Here is a 15074-nt window from a genome sequence, read left to right as displayed (position 1 = left end):
CAATGGCACAGGGAGCTCCATAATCATCACAACAACCTTGCGAGGTCCTATCACTCCTCTCCCCATCCCTAATTGCAGAAGGGATGAAAAAACCCTCTATTTTTCCTCTTGCAAAAGACTCCTGTGCCCCAGTCCTGATACTGCCTGGGGGCTCCGGAAAGAAGTCCTTTCAGCAGCGCGAATCCACTTCTGTTTGCTCCCAAGGCGTAACATACTGGATTTGGCAAAGCCTTGCAAGTTGTTCTGGGTTCGTTGATACACAAAAGAGACCAGAGAAAGGCATGGTTAAACTACCTTGCTCTCCCTAACATGGAACACACTCAAGGCAAAGGTGAAGAACCTGTGGGTGTCCCTATGTTGGACTACAACTCCCATCATCCCTCACCACGGGTGATGCTGGATGAGTCTTGTCTGGCACCTAGAGGGCCACAGGTCCGCATCCTGCCATGCATGCCCCACCAAGTTCTAGGGAACCGTATAGGCTTGTACCTGCAACTCACCTCTCCTTGCAAACCTGTGCAGAAGGCATTAGTAAATCATTTTCGGGAGGGGTGTGTGGGTGTCACAAAGGATTCCTCCCTTAATAGGCCAGGTCAGCTCGATAATGCCAGATAAAGGTCTTCGTTGCAGAAAGCCTTGCTTTCGTAGGACTTAAAATGCCCCCCCCCCCAGCAAAGTGGGAATGGCTTCAAAAGATGAAACATTTAGGGAAGAATGAAGTCATGCTTGCAGGCTTCCTACAGGCAGCTGATTGGCCACAGTGAAAAGAGGACGATGGGATTAGATGGGTCTTTGATCTGATAAACCAGGGCTCTTTTTGTGCCCTTTTTTTGCTTCCAAGTACAAGAGAATTTGTGGGGCTGTGATGAGACAGATCCTCCAGACGTGGCCAACCCTCGTTTCTTGAAGCAGCAAGACAGAAAGACAAGCGAGAGCTTTGCAATACAAACGTTTAATCTTGACACTTTTGGTAATAGGTGGCGGTTTAACACCCCCTCCTTAATGTTCCTTCCCTTGGCCCCTGGGCAACGGCTAGAGCAGGTTCAGGCTTTATAGAAATACTGTGCTGTCTTGGGGTGGGTGGGTGGGGTAAGGAGACAGCAGTGCCTCCCCTTTTTGCCCTGGAGCAGGAGGAAGAAAAGTTAAAAATTCGCCTAACTGGAGTAAATTGAGGGAGGCAAGAATCCCTCCTTTGGGTGGTAGAATATCAGACTCGCAATTCACACACTGTAACAGTCAAACGGTGGCAAGGAAGGAGGGGGATTTCACAGGGTTTAACTTTAGGGCAAGGTGTATGACCTAAGCTCCTCTCCCCCAAATCCAGACTGGGTTCTTGACCATTATTCCCTTTGTATTTGGGGGAAGGGATAAGTCAAATGTGCAATACCGGAATCCACCCCACCAAAAGAAGAGATGAATTTTGCCACTTCATAGGGTGGCCCAAACCACCGCAAAACCTGGTGGGTGTTGATAAAGAGGCGTTTCTCACTGCCTTTTCAAGATGAATAGCTGCATCAACAAAATTAAGGGAGGAAGGCCGTTGCAGGACTCAGCGGTGCTTTCTGCCATCAGAAGAGATCACCCAACACTTCACATTAAGCAAATATTTTCTCAGGTAGGCAAACTCAAATGCATGCCAACAGGTATAATTTCCTGCCTACTTTTCTTTTCTTTTTACAATTTAAACGGGTTGGTAGTTATATGGCAGTGAAGGATTTTTTTAAGGATAGATGGGAGTGGGGGCAGGGAAGGAGGAATCAGTTTCCTTACCACCAGCTTAAAAAAAGATGAATCTCAGCAGACACGAGAGGTACAGCCCATCGGCCAACTAAGTCAGGCCGCGTACATAAATCCAGAGTTGCAAGGACTCCCATGAAAAGCAGGATTTTCAGAAAGGTATGCAAGGCCCTGCATGCATGGTTACATCTCACCTTGCAGCCCCCCATTGCTTGGGAACCACAACCAGAGACAAGACACCATCTTTCTTCAGGCCTCAGCTCTAGTCAGAAAGAGCATCCAGACATCTGGGCCGGGGATGTCTGGATGCAGTGGGGAGGCCACCTCCACCCACCCCCATTGCATAGCAGTTGTTTTCTGATGGGGGCTGGTAACTTTTGCAGTGTCTGCATGGACAAAGCACAGCCCAGAGGTCCAGGCACCTGCTTGCTAGCCACAGGGTCTTTTTTTTTTTTTGCCTTCCTGTTCCAAGGCTCGGTTCCAAGTTAATTGAAGTGGAATTTGAAGTGGAAGTTCCCAGAACCAAAAGGGTTGAATTCGAAGGGCCACTGGTGCTGGTGTCCTGCCCCTCCCTGCTGGTTCTCTGGGTCCAGGGGGTCCTCGCCAGAGTCAAACTTCTGCCGCATTTCTGGAAGGGGGAAGAAAACAGAGAACAAAAACGTAGGGTGGGAAAGAGGTTGAAGAGACGACCCCTGGATCAAAGGAGGTGCAAGGCATATCTGGGTGGACACACGTGGGTGGGAGAAAAGGAGGGAGCCAGCTCTGGTCTTCGTATCTCTCAAGCACTCCTTGTTAGCTTCAAATCTGAAAGATCTCACCCCCTCCATATGTGGATGCTTCTAGATCCATTTAAATACTTATTGTATGCTAGATGGTGTACACACACACACACACACACACACACACACACACACAACCCTACGTGGTGCCTGTCTGCGTGAATCAGTGAGATGCAGAGGTTAGACTAGGAGAGAGTCACGGATTCAAATCGCACCCATTCACCAAGGTTACAAAGGTGATGATGGGACTATCACCAAGTCACAGCTTGATCTGCCCACACAGGACTGATGCAAGGTTAAAGGGGAAGAAGTACCATGCACAGCATCCTGAGCTCCTTGGAGGAAATTTGGAGTTTAAATGCTAGGAAGTACAGGGAAATTAGATGCAATCAGCATTCTACTGGTACAGTTGTAACCCATTGCATACTCCCAAAATTCTAGCGGTTAAGGGGCAGGCTATCTTAGCAAAGAAGAACACATGCCAAATATGTATTCTTGCACTCGTTGTGCAAAACAACCAATTTATTGCTTACAGTGAAGCACACGCAAACCTGAATTTAATCAGGCAGGCCTTACCTGGATCTGTCAGGACCTCTTTAGCAGCTGCAATGTCAATGAATTTCTTCTCAGCCTCTTTTTTCTCATCTTCAGACTGGAAATTGTCAGGGTGCCATTGCTGAGCTAGCTTCCGGTAGGCTTTGATGATTTCCTGTTTATTTGCATTCCTAGAGTGGGGGACGGGGGACAGGGGGAACAGAAACTAAGTTTTTTCCTGCATTTTCTTCAGTGATGTGAATGATAACAAATTTAAGCATAAAAGTTTCCACAGACTGTACAGCTCGGACATGGGTTCCAGTGCCATGGGTTTCAGAAGAATAGGAGAACAAAGTAGGTAAGTAAAAAGACCTCGCTATGTTTGGCCAACTGAGCTCAGCATTCAGTGTATGTAAGCTATGGAGATATACAGAAATCTTTCATGTCTACCAGAGATTCCTGTGCAAACCCAAAGGCTTGCATATTCCTGCAGCAACCTAATTAGAGCTACAAGAGAGTTGTTTTTCCCCATTGCCACCTCATAAATACACTCTGCCAACCAACCAGTACATCTACCTTGCCGCATCAAATATTTACCCGAAACCTGGCCAGGCTGACTTTGTCTTTAAAACTATTGAAGTCGTTCCAATATTTATATCCTTTTGTGAGCGCCGGGTGGCTGGGTGGGGAGGGCAAGAGTTGAAAAGTTTAAAACTATGCTCTGGCAAAGCTATGACTTAAGGTCTGATTCAGTCAAAGTCAAGTCCCATTGAATTCAAGAATAGACAGGTGCTGGCTGTGGTCAGAAACACTTCTGCCTGGCTTGGGCTGGTGTGTCTTAATTGCAGCCTTCTGTGATGAAGGCTGAACTTACCACAGTTATACATAGAGATCACATTTGGATTAGACTACTGCAGTGTATACTACATGGGGCTGCCTTTGAAAACTGTCCACAAGTATCAATGGGTTCAAAAGAAATGAGGAGATTGTGAGCTCAGTTTCTTGACTCTATAAAACCGATTTTGTATCAGCTGTATTGTCTCTCAATTTGTTTCCAGGTCCAATTCTGGACTAGGAAAGAGTTATAGAAAGTGCATGCCATACCTCCGGATCCCAAGGATTTTGTAATAGTCCCGTTTCTTCGATTGCTTCAGCAGTTTCTGCGCCCTCTCCAACCCTTCTTTTAATTCCTCGTTTTCACCATCAAACTCTTTGGCCTCTTGATAGTCTTCAATGGCTACAAGGCAAGAGTTGGATTTAATTCAGGGGGGAAAGTGACTTTTTTGCAACCACTTTTTTCAACTTTTGTCTCTTGATGTCATTATCTGGCAGGTCTGCACACCCGAAATCTGACAGAAGTGCATGAAATCCAGAGAAAATAAAATATTCCTTTAAAAAAACAGCCACATGCCTAATCCTTTATTACTGTAATAAAATGAAAATTTTGAAGCAATGACCCTGTGCTTGGTCCAGTGAGCAGGGGGGGGGGGGCTGGACTAGCTCAAGGCCTCTTAACTTGGGTCTCCTTCTGTTTTTGAACTACAAACTCCCATCATCCCTAGCTGGCAGGACCAGTGGTCAAGGATGATAGGAACTGCAGTCCCAAGACAGCTGGAGACCCAAGTATGGGAAAACCCTGAACCAGATAATCCTCAGCATACCTTCCAGCTCTATGATTCTGCAGGCAAAGCAGATGCTCTACCACTGAGCCGCAGTCCTGACATGGTCCTCCTGCATCACCAACGCTTTTACCTTTTTCAAACTCCTCGTTCAGGATATAGGCTTCAGCTCTGTCACGCAAGATGAAGATGTTCCTGGGGTCGAGTTGGTGGGCTTCTGTGCAGATGTCTATAGCTTCATGAGGCCGTTTGCTCTGTGGCACACAAAAACGGGAAGGGTTGTTTTTTTTTTTTGCTACTGGTTTCCCAGCAATCATGTCCCCCCACCATATCTGCCCCGTTATCTATTCTGATCCAGTGGATCACTGTTATAGAGTAGAGAGATGGCAGTTCAAATCTTTCCTGAGATACAGGACAGTTGCAGCTAACAGGGTGTCCTCTAGATGCTTGATGGATGATTCCGGTCAACCCTGTCCATTAGCCGTGCTGGCGGGGGGGACGGGGACTGATGGCTGTTAGGGAGTCCAACACCAACTGGAGGTCACCCTGCTGGCTACTCTGATTGTAGGCCAACAAGTTTCATTTCTACAGGAAGGAAGAAGCATGAGAAGGCTGAGAACATGACCAGGCACAGATAGGATACCAGCAGCAGATCAGGAAACCAAATGCAGATCCCTAGATTTCAAAACTGACATCTCTCTTACGTCTAATGCTGTCAGAGTTCATTCTAAAATGGACAAAATTGCAATACAAGTGTTATATATTTTCATTCATTTATGACAAATACTCTTGTAGTTGTATTTGACTGTTTACTCCTTTAATTAAAGAACAAAACAAAGCCAAGTTTGTTTCAGTTCCTATTCATCTCCTCAGACAGGCTGGACCACACTGCCTTACCTTGGATAAACAGTGGCAGATGCGTCCTTTTGCCTTACTGGTATAGATCTCCACGTTGGGCTCAGTTTTCATGGCTGCTTTATACTTCTCAATGGCATCTTCGTACCTGTCCCCGGGCAACGACAGAGAAGACAACCGTATATGGAAAGGAAAGGAGCATGCGAACCTCGAGGCTGCACAATGCTCTCATCGACAAAGGGATAACGAGCAGCCAAAGAACTGAATGTGATTTGTCTGATTTCGTGGTCCATGTAACAGAAAGGCTGTGATTATCCTGCTATCACTCTACTCAAGTGCAGAGATCGCTACTGGGCCCCGGAGTGCAGAAACATTGTGTTTTCACAAACAAAACCACACGATAGACATCTATTAAATTATGAATAGTACGGAAGGGAGGAGAGGTTTCTTTTCTCACAGCACTGGAGCTCCGGGATGTCCAATGAAACAAACAAGATGGACAATAGGTGCAGGAGCACTTCACAACACATGATTATCTTACAAAACTCACTACTACAAGAAATGGAGGTGGTGACCAACTTAGATGGCTCCATGGGTAGCTGCTAAGACCCGTTTGCCACAAAGTTGTCTGATAGTTCCCCTTTTAAAGTCACATGAATCTGCCTTGTTAGAGAGCCAGATGTTCTCAGCAGGCAAAGCACCATTTTCAGTTCTGTCTATCTCCAGTTAAAACGAACATGGGCTTCACAGCTGGGAAAAGACCCTCTGACCTGACCTCAGAGAACCAGTTCTGGGCTAGCGGTCTGACTCAGGATAAAAGGCAGCTTCATGTGACTTTAAAAAAAGGGAGCAGACAAATTCATGAAGGATACCTATGGCTTGGGAGTGAACGTCCCAGAAACACGTTTTGTGTGGGATGCCTGCCTAGATGAATCCTTGGTCTGAACCCGCAACTTGGTTCTTATTTTCTTATCTCAAGAATATCAGTTTACATTTTCTAGACTTGATGTACTGTAAATATGCCGCCTGTTGAAGTCTCAGAAACTGTTTATGTACTTAACAGTCTTGCACAGGTGTCCTCCCCTCTCTGTGAACAGCAGAAACAGAAGCGATGATACACACTGAACAAATATATGCATATTGGTTCAACCCGCAAGCTCATAAACTGCTACAGAACAGAGCATTCCTCTTTGCACCCTTTGCACATGCTTAGAGCATAACGATGTGCACAGAAGGCACTCGATGTGCCCTGCCGACTTCTAGCCAGCCACCCATGCCAACAAGTAACCCAGGAAGGTTAAGGCGGGTGGACATAGGGAGGTACTCAGCGCACCTCTGAGATCTGATGTGCTCCTCGGCAGATTCCAGCTGCTTGGCAAGCTTCTTCACTTGCTTGTAGTGGGAGAAGCAGTCCTTGTCGTCCTGATCCAGCTTCAAGCACTCCCGCACTTGGCTGTGGAGGAAAAGAGACCAGGTCTAGATGCAACATGAGGGATCCAAGACACTGGAAAGGCCAGAGGGGTGCAGAAACTCCCTTCCTGTGCAATGCTGCTCCCCAGCTGCTTTATTATTAAATCCAGACACAGTGCCTGGGATAAGAAATATAGAATGGCCCCCTGCACGTGTCTGTAACACACCGCACAACATATGCATGCACACACCACTCACTTTAAGGACTCCTCGTGTTCCCCCAAGTTGTAATAGAGTTTGCTGAGCTTCAGGAAGGCCGCCCTGTTATCGTTACGCAGCTTGGTGGTGGGTTTCAGGTCCATGATGGCCTTGTTGTAGTCGCCGAGGTACAGGTAGCACTCAGCACGCAGCTCTTTTGCTTCTGGGTCCCAGGGGGAGATCTGGGGCACAGAGGAGAGGAAGTTAATATCCTCAAAGCCTACTGCTGTTTTTACTTTAGAACCTTGGTTGGTAGCAGAGGAAGTTGTCTTACACAGAGTTGGGTGGCTGATCCATCTAGCTCAGGATAGTCCACCCTGACTTGTCCACTCTGGCTCTCAAGGGTTTCAGCCAGGGAGTCTCTATCCACCCTAGCTGGAAATGCCTGGAATTGCACCTGGGCCTCATTGCATGGAGATGCTCTAATGCTCAGCTATGGCCCTCCCAACCCCAAAACTCATTTCTGCTATATTTATTCAGAGTTGTGTGTGTGTGTATAAATAAAATTTATTTATTATTCCCCTCCCCAGGACTTGATAGTGTGCCAAGCCCATTAGATTTCCACTGCTCTTTTCCAGCTTCAGGTGACCGGGGTGGGTGGAGATGAGGAAAGAGACAGAGGTAAAAGGTAAAAAGGCAAAGGACCTCTGGATAGTTAAGTCCACATACAGCTTTCCAGATCCATGTGGCCAGCATGACTAAACTGCTTCTGGCGCAATGGAACACTGTGACAGAAACCAGAGCGCACGGAAATGCCATTTACTTTCCCACCGCAATGGTGCCTATTTATCTACTTGCGCTGGTGTGCTTTTGAACTACTAGGTTGGCAGGAGCTGGGACATAGCAACGGGAGCTCATCCCATCAAACCGCTGACCTTCCGATCAGCAAGGTTAAGAGGCTCAGTGGTTTAGACCACAGCACCATCTGCTCCCTTTGGAAGAGACAGAAGGCGACAAGGACCATGCTATTTATTCCACTTCCATTTTTCCTCCAAGGTGGTGTACATGGATTTCTCCTCCTCCACTTCATCCTCACAACAACCTTATGAGGTGTGTGAGGGTGAGAAAGAGTGCCTGGCCCAAGGTCACGAAATGAGCTTCACAGCTGAATGGGGTCTGGAACCCTGGTCTTCCAGGTTCTGGTCTCAATGTTCTAACAACGCAGGTTAAAAAGACACCACTTCTCCCCAGCCATTCCAAACAATGGACGAGTTGGCCCAAGAGGTGTTGCTGTGTGACTACTTCAACACAGCTGAATGACTTTTTTAGACTTCATAGCACTCTCATACCAACTACCACATTATAAGGACCGGAAGGCAAGTTCCTGAGACCCGTTAACCTGACCCATGGTGCTGCTTAAATAAGAATATAAAGCTAGGAGGAGTTGAAGACAACATACCTCAATTGCTTGATCCAAAATACTGATTGCTCCCAGGTAGTTCTTCCTCTGGAAGGCAGTACGGGCTTCTTGCATGGAAAATTCGAGCTCAGAGATGCGCGCAAGCTGCCTTTGGGCCTCTGTATTTTCTGGATTACTTTGGAGCTGATGAGATCATTTTTTCAAAAAATAAAACAGAACGCATGGATTAGGTCACTGAATATTTTAAGGAGTTGATCCAAATCTCTGAGCAGGTCTGAAAATGTCCATGTAGCTGACACAGGGAGAAAAGATGGGGGCCAATACAGAAAGAACAAAGGTGTTGCTATATATTTGGGGATTTGAAATTATGAGAAAGGTTATTTCCCAAGGTGCTCAGCTGGGCAGATATCCCACCGTTCCTGGACCATTCCTGCTTGTTACAAAGCAAACTTTCCCAAAGAACTACACTCCCCCATATTTCCCACCAATGCATCATACTAGGTATTATTTGCACACCACAGTGAACGCAATATTTTGCATAACTGCAAGGTTTGAATCCAATGTGTGCTGCTGCAACTTCCTAACTGGCTAGAACGTGCAAGCCCAAAGAATCCTGAGAACTGTAGTTCACCCCCACAGAACTAAACTAGACTCTTAAACTACAATTCCCAGGAATCTTTGTGGGAAGATTTTAATGGATGGTGTGTACGCAGCCAGTGTTGAGCGGAGACTGGTGCTGCAGGCTACCGCTGCTGAGCTATACAGCCTTTCTGATGGCCCTGAAATGGAATTCTAAGGAGGCAAGAGAATATATTTTACCAGCGGTCCATTGCCAGACATGAAAATGAATGTGCATCGCTAGCTGAGGCTCCTGCACCTGTGATGTGGATGTGGGCAGGTTGCTTACCACAGCTTCAAAGTCCTGCTTGGCTTCCTGCGTGCTGCCTTGTTTCAGGAGGATGTTGCCTCGCTGTAATCGGGCCTGTGGGACAGAAAACCCCCCAGATCCTTTAAGACAAGTGTGACAGGGAAGTAGGTTTGGGTGACAGCAATCATTTCCTGCTTGGAAACAGGAAGCTTATCCGTTGGGTTGCACAAACTGCTTGTGCACAAACCATTCGTGCTTGTACACATTTGCAAACACACGCAAGGAAGGATAGAGTAAGAATCTGCAGGGCCCCGATTATATAGCAAAATGGGAAACTTCACAAATACCCACTGCACAAAGCTGCTCATGCATCCTGGTTCCTTAGAAGGACACCATGGCAAAGGGAAGACCAGCCTGGCCTCAGACATCAGTACAAGGTGAGCAGCTGCAGGGACCTTACTATCTCCCTGCAGCTCGCCACCCCACACCTCCAAAAAAAAGGGAACTTGCTCTGTGCCACTTGCCTTGGGACAGCAGTATTGAGGGGAAGGCACACAAGGGCTGCTAGGCAATTTAAAATAACAAAACCATATGGATCTTAAAATAACAAAACCATATGGATCTGAAATCAGCTGATCAGAAGACAGGATAGAACATCTTTAAAAATAAAACAAACAATGGCTGTGGATTAGCTATAACCTGTATCAACGGCATCTGCCAGCATGCCCATGCTATTCAGAATCATTCTCCACCCATGCAAGAGGCACCGAAAAAGGAAGCAGGGGGCTGATTTGAATCATTCAAACTGGTTCTCTGAGCCGGAAACAAGCCCTTCTCCCTGCACCCTTTCCCATTAAGAAGGTCTTGGGGAAAGGGGGAGAAGACACACACACACACACATATATTACTTACAGCCATGAAATCTGGCTTGAGCTCAATAGCCTTTGAGAGATCAGGGAGCGCCGATTTGAACTTGCCCATGGCTAAGTAGATAGTTGCCCGTTTGTAGTAGGTAAGGTAGTTTTTGGGATCACTTTCTAGGAGAGTTGAGGGGGGGGGGAACCAAACAGAAATAAATGTCAGTATGCTTAACAGAACGTATACTATGTGAAGATGCGTACAGTTCTGCATCTGCACCGTCCCCCTCATGAGTAGCAACATAAACTAATAATTATAGGGACAGGCTGGATTTGCTGTGGTTTAGCTCTTTCACATGCATTTCTCTGAACCAGCTGCAGCTATATTTATGATTTACAATTATACAAAAAACAACAGATCAGGTAGTGGAACCATTACCTTCCAAGGGCCCTCTAACTTATACCTTGAGAGAGCTCAGAAGTCGAGTGACACACCGACACTGAGAGGGCAGCATAAGCCCGTAAGACACCTGTCAGTTAGATGCCTCAGGGATGACAGTCAAAACAGGCTATATTACTCACCCACCGCAGAGTGGTAGTGTGATAGTGCCTCAGCCAGCTGCCCAGCGGCCAATAGCTTCCGCCCCATTTCCAGGTGGTTTTCTATCTCAGCTTGCCCAGCAGCCAGCAAACCTGCAAGGTATAAAATGGTTTGTGAGACCAATAGCCATTGTAACAGAGCAGGAGAAAGAGAGGTGTCAGTAGAGGACATATGCATGTTTTAAGGAAAGGGGGGGGCAAGCAAAATGGCAGGACACCTGCTTAGGGTCAAGCCTGTTGGAAGTACAACAGCAGGGATAATTAAGTTAGCAACCTAAGGGTTAATTCTATTTACAGTTAGCCAGCTAACCAAGTTAATTGTGAAGGTGTTGCCTAGCACCCAGTCAGAAGGGCATGGTGCTTGCTGAGGTAACTCACGCTCTGACTGGCTATGTAGTTCTGAGAGAGTTTCCCCTTATATGTGCAGTTGTACATCTTACTGCTGTGAACAAGGCTTTAATTACGAAACACAAAAACCTGTTTATTTCTCCTCATATTTATGTACTGCTTTTGTTCAGGTCGCACATTAAATCATTATTAGTTTCTTTTCTCTCTGGACTCTCTGCTATTGAAGTGACTCTGTTAAAAACTCCTTAGCATTTCCAGGGGGGAGGGGGATGAGATGTGAAAGATCACTTCTGGAAACGCCATTCAGTTACTGGTTCCAGAACCAGGTATCCTGCCAATCTCAGTTTTGTTCACACTGCATAGCTTTCTGCAAACCCAGGAGGTGTGTACTGCAGAAGTAAGCTTGAAGGGCAAGTAGCTCTAGAACTGGTGTGCTGTTTTTATAAATTCAACAGACAATGAAACTATTTTTAAAACTAAATCCATTGTGCTCAAAAACAGCTGCCTCCTGTTATTTATCTTTGTCTCCCATATGAGATGCAAAGATCAATCAACACAATCTCCCCAGACCCGTGGAAACATCTGGAGCGATCTGTTGGACTAGAGACTTTAATATGCATCACAAACTTGTTCCAAGTGGGGGTTCCAACTTCAAACTACTGTACCGTTACGCCTTTCCGACATACTAGCTGCTATCGTTGCTTATGTATGGCACGTGAAGAAATATTAAAGATACATTAGGAAATCATGCGTATGGTTTTATAATCAAGGGATGTTCCTTTCAATTAGGTTATCCGACAGGTCCTGTACATTCCTGCCTCTGTTTGGGTAAATAATAAGTGTACTCTTTGTGGAGACAGCTGGGTGTCGGGCAGAGGGAGCGACTACTTAAGGCGCAAGATATTGACCGGTAGCCGGCAGGAACCTTCCACCGGATGCATAAGATCAGAAGTGCAAGGCATGAGTTGCAGAAGATGGAGAACACTAAGGACTAGAAACATGCTAAGTGAGGAATGGCTAAGAGAGAGTGGCAATGAAATGGGGCGGGGCTATAAACATGTGGGCGGGGCTACAAGGCGCGTCAACGTGAGAGGGCGGGGCCCGTGGCGGGCGGGGCTTAGAAGGTGGGTTGGGGGCGTCAGAACGAACCCTGACGCGGAGGAGCCGGCAACACAGGAGGAGGGGGGGGAGAGAAAGGGGCGGGGCGACCGCCTACGCAGGGGGCGGGGCCAGCAAAAGCCCTGTCGCTGAGGGCGAAGAGGGAACGGCCCCGCGCCTCCCGGTTACCATGGTTACCTGGCAACTGCAGGTCCAGCAAAACGCACAGCAAGGACGCGACCCACAGCAGCCGCCTCTCGCAGCCCCCAGGGCCCAGCCCGGGGTTGTCCCCGCCTCTGCCGAGCAGCCCCAGGCCGCGCCACACCGGCTGCCGCCCGGACTCCATGTCCCAGCTCCGGACCCAACTCACTTCCGCTTCCTCGGCGGCGAAAACCATTTCCGGCCGCTCTAGCCTCTTACTTGTCTCTTCTTCTAGGCTACGTCAACGTGCCGACTCGGCCTCCCTACTCCTCCAATCGCGTCAAGGAAAGGGAAGAAGGACAGGGGAAAGGGGGAAGAAAGGAGCTGCTGGCCAATCAGCTTCCACATCGTGGATGCCGTGGATCTTAGGTAGCCAATCAGCGCCACGTGAAGTCCCGGCGCACCACGTGGGCGGATGCGTTTCGTGGTCTTTGCAGAGCCAAGTCGGGGGTGAGATTCCGATGCACGTGTGGATATGATAATAGGGGGATACTTTTGCAGGGTGGGATAATGAAAATTCTAATGATGATCGATCGTCATCGTCCTAATAATAATACTTGCTAGTCATATATGTAATAATTAGGAATTATTAAATTCAGCACTTGTGAATTTCTTATGTGGGTGAACTGGACTTGTGCACGTGGGCTCATCGCCCCCCCCTCTGGCTCATGCGGTTCAATACTAAAGAGTACCTCTGAGCATGTGCAGAGCGACTTACTTCCTTGGCTGAATCATCACAATCCCTCCCACCACATTTGAGAACCTGAAGTCCTAGTATCAGCCTGGTTATAAAATAAAACACTGCATGTGTGTTTGCCTGTGTGTTGAAATGGGCAGAACTTGTTCTGCTTATAGTTATTTTAGCAGGTTTGACTAAGAGAGCCTGTGCCAGCGTTTGGTAACTCGATGAGCTCTAGCGATGCATTGATATTTCCCAATGTTTATCTTTCAAGAACAATAGCTTCAGACTCATTTTCAGTAATCTAGTTATTTGATTGTGAGCCTGCAGGCATAGTCAGGTCAGGATTCCCACTTACAGCCCTTTAGAAGTCATACATAATAATGATCATGACATGCAGCCTCTTAATGCAAAGAGGGAGAGAGAGACTGCAGCAAATGTGCAGGTGGTATAGATTTCTTGTGTCATGCATTTTTGATAACCGGCTCTCTTCTTCCTTCAGCCCGTCATCCAGAGAGCATGCCAGGGATGCGCCCATCCTAATGGAGCCAGGCTGCAAGCGCCGGAAAACAGTGGAGCTGAATGGGGCCTCCACATGGGATGTGATTCCTGTCCTTTCTGAGAGGGAATCCCAGAGTGTGGTTCTAATCGCCGCCTTCGCCGCACCCGTCCTGGACAAGAAAGAGGCCTGCCGCCTGGTGAGGGAGGTCTCTGCTGCCTACCCACTGGGGGACCACCCGCACTTGAAACGCGTCCGTTCCTGCGTCTCCGCGGAGAGCGCCCACCCACTGGAGATGATCCTGTGCCTGGCCAGCCCCAGACGAGAGCAGGATGGCTCGCAGTCCCTTGCTGGCCTTTTCCCCGATGGCCAGGTCGACCCGCGTGGCTTGGGGGAGCCTTTTTTGACCCTGGTGCCAGCCTTCCCGCCCTTGACCCGCCCCCAGTATGAGGAAGCCTCCTCGCACTGGCCTGTCTCTTTCCATGAGAACAAGCGCATCACCCGGGCTCTCAGCGGCTGCCTCTTCACCCCCTCGGAAAAGGCCGCCATGCAAAGCCATATGGAGCTGGCTATCCGAGCGGCGCGAGAAGGTGCACGGCTCAGCATGGAGCCGGTGGGGGCCGTGGTGGTTGACCAAGCTTCTGGGAGAGTTCTGGCGGTGGCGCATGACTGCAGGAAAGGCTTCAACCCATTGCTGCATGCCGCTATGGTTTGCATTGACCTGGTGGCCTGCGGCCAGGGAGGTGGGGCGTACAGTTATAAAGATTTTCCTGCCTGCAGCTTCCTTCAGCCAGATGGTGACTCAGGCCATTCTTTCTCGTCGGGCGACGGGCTCCCGTACATCTGCACTGGCTACGATATGTACTTGACGCGGGAGCCGTGTGTGATGTGCGCCATGGCTCTGGTGCACTCGCGCATCGGACGGGTTTTCTACGGCGTGCCATCCCCACACGGCGCCCTGGGGACCAAATACCACATCCACTGCCGCAAGGACCTGAACCACCGCTTTGAGGTGTTCCGCGGCGTTCTGGAAGACCAGTGCCACAGCTTGGCACATATTTCGGTGCCCGGGGAATCAGGGAAAGACAGTCCTTGAGGAGGATATTTCTTGTTATGCTTCCTTTTTAACTTTTTATAATATATATTATGTAACATGATATATGTAATATATATTATGTTATAATATTATGTAATATTCTCTTATTTTAAGAGAAGTAGTGTGTCTGCGGAGCTTTGGAATGTGTACAGTGGTACCTCAGGTCAAGTACTTAATTTGTTCCGGAGGTCCGTTCTTAACCTGAAACTGTTCTTAACCTGAAGCACTACTTTAGCTAATGGGGCCTTATGCTGCCGCCGCGCCGCAGGACCACGA

At 48.0% G+C, this 15074-nt stretch overlaps 2 protein-coding genes across 3 annotated transcripts; one reads left to right on the top strand and one right to left on the bottom strand.

Moving 5' to 3' along the window:
- Positions 1 to 936: 936 nt before the first annotated feature.
- On the bottom strand, positions 937 to 12735 carry LOC307201987 (dnaJ homolog subfamily C member 3-like). The gene is made up of 12 exons (XM_079951586.1): positions 12522 to 12735; positions 10860 to 10970; positions 10333 to 10457; positions 9460 to 9534; positions 8592 to 8735; positions 7193 to 7374; positions 6858 to 6977; positions 5567 to 5672; positions 4803 to 4923; positions 4155 to 4287; positions 3093 to 3241; positions 937 to 2365 (listed from the first exon to the last, which is right to left on the bottom strand). The coding sequence occupies exons 1-12, from the start codon at positions 12718 to 12720 to the stop codon at positions 2223 to 2225; spliced, it is 1608 nt and encodes a 535-aa protein (XP_079807712.1). The 5' UTR covers positions 12721 to 12735; the 3' UTR covers positions 937 to 2222.
- Positions 12736 to 12800: 65 nt separating this feature from the next.
- ADAT3 (adenosine deaminase tRNA specific 3) lies at positions 12801 to 14847 on the top strand. 2 transcript variants are annotated; one of them, XM_079951604.1, is made up of 2 exons: positions 12801 to 12974; positions 13718 to 14847. In XM_079951604.1, exons 1-2 carry the CDS (start codon positions 12940 to 12942, stop codon positions 14796 to 14798), a joined length of 1116 nt encoding a protein of 371 aa, XP_079807730.1. In that variant the 5' UTR covers positions 12801 to 12939; the 3' UTR covers positions 14799 to 14847. The 2 variants fall into 2 exon arrangements, with proteins under 2 accessions (XP_079807730.1, XP_079807731.1); XM_079951605.1 differs by having other exon boundaries at positions 12942 to 13026.
- The last annotated feature ends 227 nt before the right edge of the window (positions 14848 to 15074 follow it).

The sequence above is a fragment of the Podarcis cretensis genome, assembly GCF_951804945.1.
Source record: "Podarcis cretensis genome assembly, chromosome: 13".
NCBI classification, from domain to species: domain Eukaryota; kingdom Metazoa; phylum Chordata; class Lepidosauria; order Squamata; family Lacertidae; genus Podarcis; species Podarcis cretensis.
The sequence above is the reverse complement of the archived record's forward strand: the minus strand, read 5'-3'. Positions and strand labels throughout refer to the sequence as shown.

Coding starts and splice junctions, on each gene's coding strand:
- LOC307201987 (XM_079951586.1), bottom strand. CDS start 12,720: ATGGTTTTCGCCGCCGAGGAAGCGGAAGTGAGTTGGGTCCGGAGCTGG. Junction 5,673..6,857: donor GAGCACATCAGATCTCAGAG/GTGCGCTGAGTA, acceptor GCCCGGGGACAG/GTACGAAGATGCCATTGAGA. Junction 3,242..4,154: donor AAAATCCTTGGGATCCGGAG/GTATGGCATGCA, acceptor CCCCCACTCTAG/GAATGCAAATAAACAGGAAA.
- ADAT3 (XM_079951604.1), top strand. CDS start 12,940: ATGCGTTTCGTGGTCTTTGCAGAGCCAAGTCGGGG. Junction 12,975..13,717: donor TTTGCAGAGCCAAGTCGGGG/GTGAGATTCCGA, acceptor CCCGTCATCCAG/AGAGCATGCCAGGGATGCGC.